Consider the following 6,934-nt stretch of genomic DNA (forward strand, 5'->3'; position numbering starts at 1 on the left):
TTGCAGCAACTTGGTAAGTCAAAATACCTTTTTATAAGACAGCTACCCACATGTATAAGGAGGTAATAGTCTTACACTTACACAGTAGCATCTGTCATGCTGAAAAATCCCCAAGTGCTTTCCAAAATTACACTTTTTTTTCATCCAAGTCTGAAATTTTTATAAATTTGGTAGATCCTACCAAACCTGATACACTAGGATTTTAAAGACAAATCTGCCTTCTCAGACCTCATAGTAATGTCCCTTTGAGGCTCCAGTTTCCCATGCTCCAACTCAACAAATGGGTGAATGTTTCCGGAAAAGTTGGAAAAAACCCTTCCTCTAACTTTTGACTGGTAAGACACACAGAGTATTCTTTCTCAAGTCCACACTGAAGGCCTAACCTTCTTTCCTCAGCTGACACCTGAGATATCTAAGCTGAACCACCGGCTTGTTGATGAGCTTCAAGGACAGGAAGCAAACAATGCTTTTGCTCCTGGCAGACCCAGTGATGGGTACTGGGGGTCCCAGTGCCCTGAGCTGGAGGACCATGACTGTGAGAATGATAAACTCCCAGTCAATCCCAAATTTGTGCAGGATTTGCTGCTCCAGATGGATCCCTGTAAGTCTACGAGTCCCAACAGGGTTCAACAAGTGTACTCAAAGAACTGGCTGATGTCATTGCGAGACCTCTCTCAATTATTTTTGAATGGTCTTGGGAATCAGGAGATGTCAACTGGAAGCTGGCAAACATCACCCCAGTTTTCAGGAAAGACATAAACCTACACACAAAGGCTATATCCATTCCGCTGCAAACCCTGGAAACTACAGGCTTGTCGGTCTCACTTCAGTGCCTGGTAAAATTATGGAGATTATTCTGGGACTTACTGATAAACACCTGAAGGACAAGGCAGCCATCAGTCACAGTCAGCATGGCTTCACAAGGGGAAAGTTCTACTTGTCAAACTTGATTTCCTTCTATGACAAGGTAACCCATGTAAGTGATCAAGGGAAGTCATCTCTTTGGATTTCAGTAATGCTTTCAATACGGACACTCACAGGATCCTTCTGGACTAAATGTCCAGCACACAGCTGGATAAACATGTCATGAGATGGGTGAGCAACTGGCTCAAAGGGTAAATGAGGTGACATCAGATTGGTGACCTGTCACTAGTGGGGATCCACAGGGCTCCATTCTAGGGCCGGTGCTCTTCAACACCTTCAAAAATGACTTGGATGCAGGATACATAGTTACGCTAATTAAGTCTGCCAACAACACTAAACTGGGAGAAGCTGTTGACTCCCTCAAAGGAAGAGAGGCCCTGCATAGAGACCTTGAAAAATTAAGGGCTGGACAATCACCAAGCATATGAAGTTTAAGAGGGGTGGGTGCTGGGTTCGGCACCTGGGATGGAGCAACCCGGGATGTATGTAAGACTGGGGAACAAGAGGCCCTTTGAAAGCACATTAGTGCTAAATTCTAAATGAAAATATGCTTTACAAAATTCATTTGTAACAAATGTAAAGGGAAGACACATTACTGTGCCTACTTTTCAATATTTGAATCTTTACTATTTTCCTACACAAACTCTTGTAAATGCACAAAAACCTGAAATTATGATGTTTGATATTAACACTACATGAGGTCACAGAAGCAAACTCCAGGTCCATGAAAGAGTCCCAGTTTTCTGCCAGATCAGACAATCAGGACTTGAGGTCAGCTCTGCACAGGCTGATCATGTCTGCCAAAGTTTGAAGCCCACCTTTTTTGATCACTTTCTGCTCCACTCACAAGGCACATCTGAGCCTTTGGTTTGCCAAGCTGATACAGAATAAGGTGAAAGCAGCATATGATCAAGCAGCTGGGGTGTAAACAAGAAAGAAATAGGTGGCAAAAGCATTATATCCTCTGTCACTGAATGTCCTGACCAAATTGTCCCAGGGAGGCAAGGGATCCCTTCTTTCAAATCAAAACCAATGGCTGGTCCTGACAAAAGTAAAACTTCCACTTTCCCAACATCTGCCCTAGCTCTCAAATCATCTCAGAGTGCATTTCACCAGATCAGAAGAGACAAAAGCTGTATGTGGGCACCACAGCAGCTGTAGAAAACCACCACAGATGACTTGTAAGCAGCATATGACTACCAATGGCAGTCAGCACAGTCACTCCCAGCTCCTGGCACACTCCCATTGCAAAGAGCTGCAACAGAAACTCAGCCATGTCACTGTCTAAAGGGCTCATAAGCAAATTGATCTGTTCATTAAAACCTGTGGTTGCATTAACTCGACTGCAGCATGAAGCCGAGTAGGAGACCAGATTTCCATTTGTGAAACCCACTTAGAGATAATAGCTTTATTTTTCCAAGCATTTGTAAAAGATACCTTGCAAAGCAGTGGAATTTAGTCATGCACTTCTCATTAAAATCAAGTGGAGCTACATGACTAAGCCCTCAGTAAACCAACCAAGCCTTAAAAAACACCCTGTACACCCAGAGCAATCTTTCGTACCACAGAAATACTTATTGTAAGCCAAACTGAGATGTAAAAAGCTCCATTGACTGTGACAATTAATAACTCCTGACAAATGGTATTCTACCTGGCATTATCTTTACTTTAATACCTGGTCTTGCAACCAATAATGTGGGGGCTGGAGATGGATATCAAGTTTCTATTTCCATCAATTACAGGAACACAGAGATCACAAGGGTAATTAAACCCAGATGGGCAGGGAAGACCAACGCTTCCTTTGATTTCAGAAAATGAACCTGATAATGCCCATGTCCTTTTTTCCACCAAACAGTTCATGCTCATTTAGCTTGCCTTCCCTCCATCTCTCTTTAGCAGCAAATTGATTATTGATTAGATAAGCTTGTCCTGGTGTTGAATTCTCATAAAGCCCACATGTTTTTGGAACACAAGTCTGTAGATCAGGAAGTAAAAGCAGGCATGTGGACTCCTACGCTTGCCTGCAACTCCCTCCCTGCCTGCCCTTCACAGACCTATCCAGCTGTGGGTGTTTTCAGCATTTCGGTACATATATATAGTTAACCCTTTAGAATGGGAAGAGCTGAAATGTGTCCTCCATCATTCCTCATATTAATAGGTCTGAAGTCCTACCTAAATGTGATTACAGTACCACTGTACTTCCTAAGAAGACATGAAAGGACTAAACTTCAACAGAAGACTAAGAGTTTTACTTAATGACCTAGAACTGCTGGTCCAGATGCACATTTTAGACAAGTGAATATAATAAAGTCCAGCTAAACCAGGGGATTTTCACAGATTTGTGCCATTGGACCCTTGTTATCTAACACCAATTTTACTTTCTCTTTAGGAGAATTTACACACAGCAGTAAGTAATGGGGAACCTCCACCACTAACAGGGGCCAACCAGTCTAGTGTATCTTTGGTGTCATCAGCACAGCTGAGAGTAAGTGCACATTTCTTTGCATGGTCTGCAGCACTGTCAGGACAAGGTTATGCATTCTCTAATTTGCCACTAGGTCACTACACAAGGCCCAGATGAAGGAGGAGCCAAACAAAGGGCTAATACAAGGCAGGCTTCTTGGTCTAAGAACAAACCTTTCAGCTGCCTCTACCAGCTATGCCTGGAGCATCTGGAGAGAACACATAAACCTTAAATTACATTTGGCATACCAGTCAATGTAAGTAATTTATGGTTTGGCCAAAGTAACTGCAGGTAATAAACTTGTAGAAATTGCTGTATCAGAGAACTATTTCTAAGCAGAAGTATCTAATTCCAAAACAATTTATCTGAATGACTTGAGCTGATGATTTAGGCTGCCTGGCTATACAGTTCCATTATATTTATTTTCTTCCAAGCACACTTTTCTGGAAAATATAATATTCACAAGAGCACAATTTTAGAGTCTCCAAACTGCTTAATTTTGAGGGTTTCTTTTTGCTAGAATTTTGACTTTGATTGAATATGCAAATCAAGAGAAAAATAATGTTCTGTGATACCTCTGTGATACAGTCACAGAAAAAAATGCAGTAAAAATACAAGCAAAAAGGGTTTTTTTCAGTATTTGACTGTAGGAAAAACAGAAAATGACTGATTCTGAACTTTGATTACACTGGACTGTAATGTTCCAAAAGGCATCAGTTTTAACTCAAGGTAGAACACAATACATCACAAGCTGTCTCTCATGCTCTCCAAAACATCAGTGACATTTGAACTGTGAACTCAGACCCTGCTCATCAAAACAATTCTGCTCAGAAGTGAATTCTGACATTGGGATATGAACAGCAGCTGAAAATGTTTAATCTGATGCTTCTGGGCCAAGAGAACTTCTCTGCACAAACACTCTTCATGTTAGGGAGTAACGATGGCTGAGACACCGGCAGAGCATTCAAACTGAAACACCTACAGAAGAAGTTTGTCTTTATTCTTGGATGGATAAACAATGCAGATCACCCCAAGGGACATCTTTTTTGGATCTTAAAATAGAAAGTCAATTTTTTGCCTTGCCAAATACCTTAGCGTAGCTTGGGCTTACCCACTCCATGGCTGAGGGGTGATGACACCAGTCTTGATTTTGACCTTTCCTGCAGTGTCTGTAAGGATCTCTCTGTGCTTTCTTTACTGCTAACTGCAAGCAGAGAGTAAAAAGAGGGGCATCTAGCAGAGCTGGTCAAGTGCTCCTTGCACAGCTGTGGGAGGAGTCCTTTATCCCCAGGAACAGCAGGAAGCTCCAAAGGACTGTCCTCAGCTCTCAGGTATTGAAGTCCCCTCTGTACGTTCACATGTATTAAATAATCATTTTTCCAAGTTCCATCATTCTCAGCAAGAAAGAACTAACTTCATACACATTTTCAACTTCTAAGGCCACGTCTTGCTCTTTATTCATATGGTTGCAAATCCTTATTTTTAGCAAGGAAAGCACGACCAAGTGACTCACCAGCTCTACCAGACCTCACTAAACCCCTGTGTAGCAAAGCAGATGGCTCTGACCTCTCCACAAAGGAATCCAGGGAGGTGTAGGGAGCATCACTTGCAGGGAAGCATGAATCAGACAGTAACAATATGTGAATCAGAAAAAGCTTTATTTGTCCCTTGTCCCCATCTATGATTCCTTATTTATCTTTGTGTCATGAAAGTCCCTCCAGCCATTACTCCTGGCTTCTTTAGGAACGGAGTGGGGGGAGACCTTTTTAAGGCCCAGGAGACAACCCAATGTCCACAATCATCTGTACCATGCTTTCTTGTCTAAAACATTTGGACGGCTGTGGGCCACTCTCCCTCACTGACATACGGTTGTGACAGCTTGCACTGAGTTCTGGATGAAAGGAAGGTGATGAAAAGAAGGAACAACCATCCTGTCTCCTCACAGGTAGCTGCTGCCACTGCAAGGGGATGGGAAGGCTGAGAACAGGATGGCCAAGGACCCTGTGGAAGGCAAACAAGTTAGTGAGATGGACTTGCTAATTCCAGCTATCTGCCTGAGACCTGGTTGAGCCTCACTGGTCAAGGTGAGGCCAACATGAGAGGGAGTCTGGGTTTTCCAACCCTGAGCAGAGGCTGCAGGCTCATTGGGAAGTCAGGAAGGGCCAAAGACCTCAGAGCACCGTTCCAAAGGGAGGGAAGTCTGAGAGGATGACAGACATGAAGAACCTCATGTCCCACGAACTGCAACCCACTGTTGGGGCATTGGGATGAACCAACCCCAGCTCTGGGCATCACCCCAGCTCCCAGCCGGCTGTCAGGACTCACCTTGTGCTGCTTCCACATGGCACCCAGGGCCTTCACGTCGTGCTTGCTGTGCTTGCCCTCCTCCAAGCACTGGTAGCAGACGGGGCTGCGGCAGCTCACGCAGTACATGCTGTAGTTCTCCAGGTCGTGCTCGGCGCACGTCGGCAGCTTGCGGCCGCCGCCCGCCCCCTTCCCGCCGCCGCCGTCCCCGCCGCCGCCGGGGGCGCCCGGGTGTGCGGGCGGCGGGGCCAGGCGGTGCTTGGCGAAGGGCCCGCGGGCCGGGTGGCAGCGGAGCTGGCATGCGGCGCAGTACAGCACCTCGCACTGCTCGCACAGCACGGCGGCCGGCTCGGGCGGGCTGCGGTCGCACAGCTGGCACTTGGCGGCGGCGGCGGCGGCGGCGCGGCCCTGCTGGTAGCGCTGCACGATGGCCTCCAGCAGCCGGTTGCGCTGGAAGCCGCGGAGCCCGCGCTGGTCCAGGGACGCGCTCCGGTGGCACTGCGGGCAGGTGAGGGAGGAGCTGGCGGGGCCGGCGCCCCGTGGAGCCGCCGCCGCCCCCGGGGGCGCGGGCACCAGTGGCAGCACCCGCACGCCGTTGGGGGACTTCAGGCTGGGGGTGTAGGAGCCGTAGCCGCTGTCGGTCTCGCTGTGCAGGCTCAGCTTGTCCGCGTGGTCGCCGCCGCCGCCCGCCGCGCACTCCGAGTCCAGGCAGGCGGCGGAGCCCGCGGTCGCTCCCGGCGCGGCGGCGGCGGCGGGCGGCGCGGGGCCCCGCGAGTGGAGCAGGGGCGGCAGGTGCTGCTCGCTCTCCGGGGTCTGCACGGCGATGGTGCGGGCGCAGGGCAGGCAGACATTGTGCGAGCAGGGCAGGATGATGGGCTCCCGGAACAGCGAGCCGCACACCGGGCACTTCAGCTCCTCTTCCATGGCCGCGGCGCGGCTTTGTGCGCGGGCTCCTCAGGCGGGCGGCGCGGGGTCGCCGCCGGCTCCCCCCATTCCCCGCGGCGCCCCCTCCGCCGCCTCCCTCCGCTCCGGGCGCCGGGGCGAGGCCGGGAGGGCTCCGGCCGCCGCTGCCGCGCCGCGCGGTTCAGCACCCGCCGCGGAGAGACAGCTCCGCACGGCCGGGACAGCGCCGGGGCCGGCGCCGGGGGAGCCGCCCGGCGGCCGGGGGCTGCTCGGGGCCAGGGAAAGGCTGCCCGCCGGCCGCGGCTCCGGCACGGAGCGCCGTGGGACTGTTCTAACGTT

At 49.3% G+C, this 6,934-nt stretch overlaps 1 protein-coding gene across 2 annotated transcripts in view; it reads right to left on the reverse strand.

Annotated features, from left to right (window-relative positions):
- Nucleotides 1-6,616, reverse strand: part of TRIM67 (tripartite motif containing 67) — a gene marked incomplete at both ends in the record, with an annotated part of 35,598 nt that extends 28,982 nt beyond the window's left edge. For both annotated transcript variants that reach the window (XM_082277005.1, XM_082277006.1), the window contains one exon: nucleotides 5,714-6,616. In XM_082277005.1, the coding sequence (XP_082133131.1) occupies nucleotides 5,714-6,616 (903 nt within the window). The remainder of the gene's footprint in view (nucleotides 1-5,713) is intronic.
- Nucleotides 6,617-6,934: the final 318 nt, after the last annotated feature.

This window comes from Coloeus monedula (genome assembly GCF_965178545.1).
Source record: "Coloeus monedula genome assembly, chromosome: 2".
NCBI lineage: Eukaryota > Metazoa > Chordata > Aves > Passeriformes > Corvidae > Coloeus > Coloeus monedula.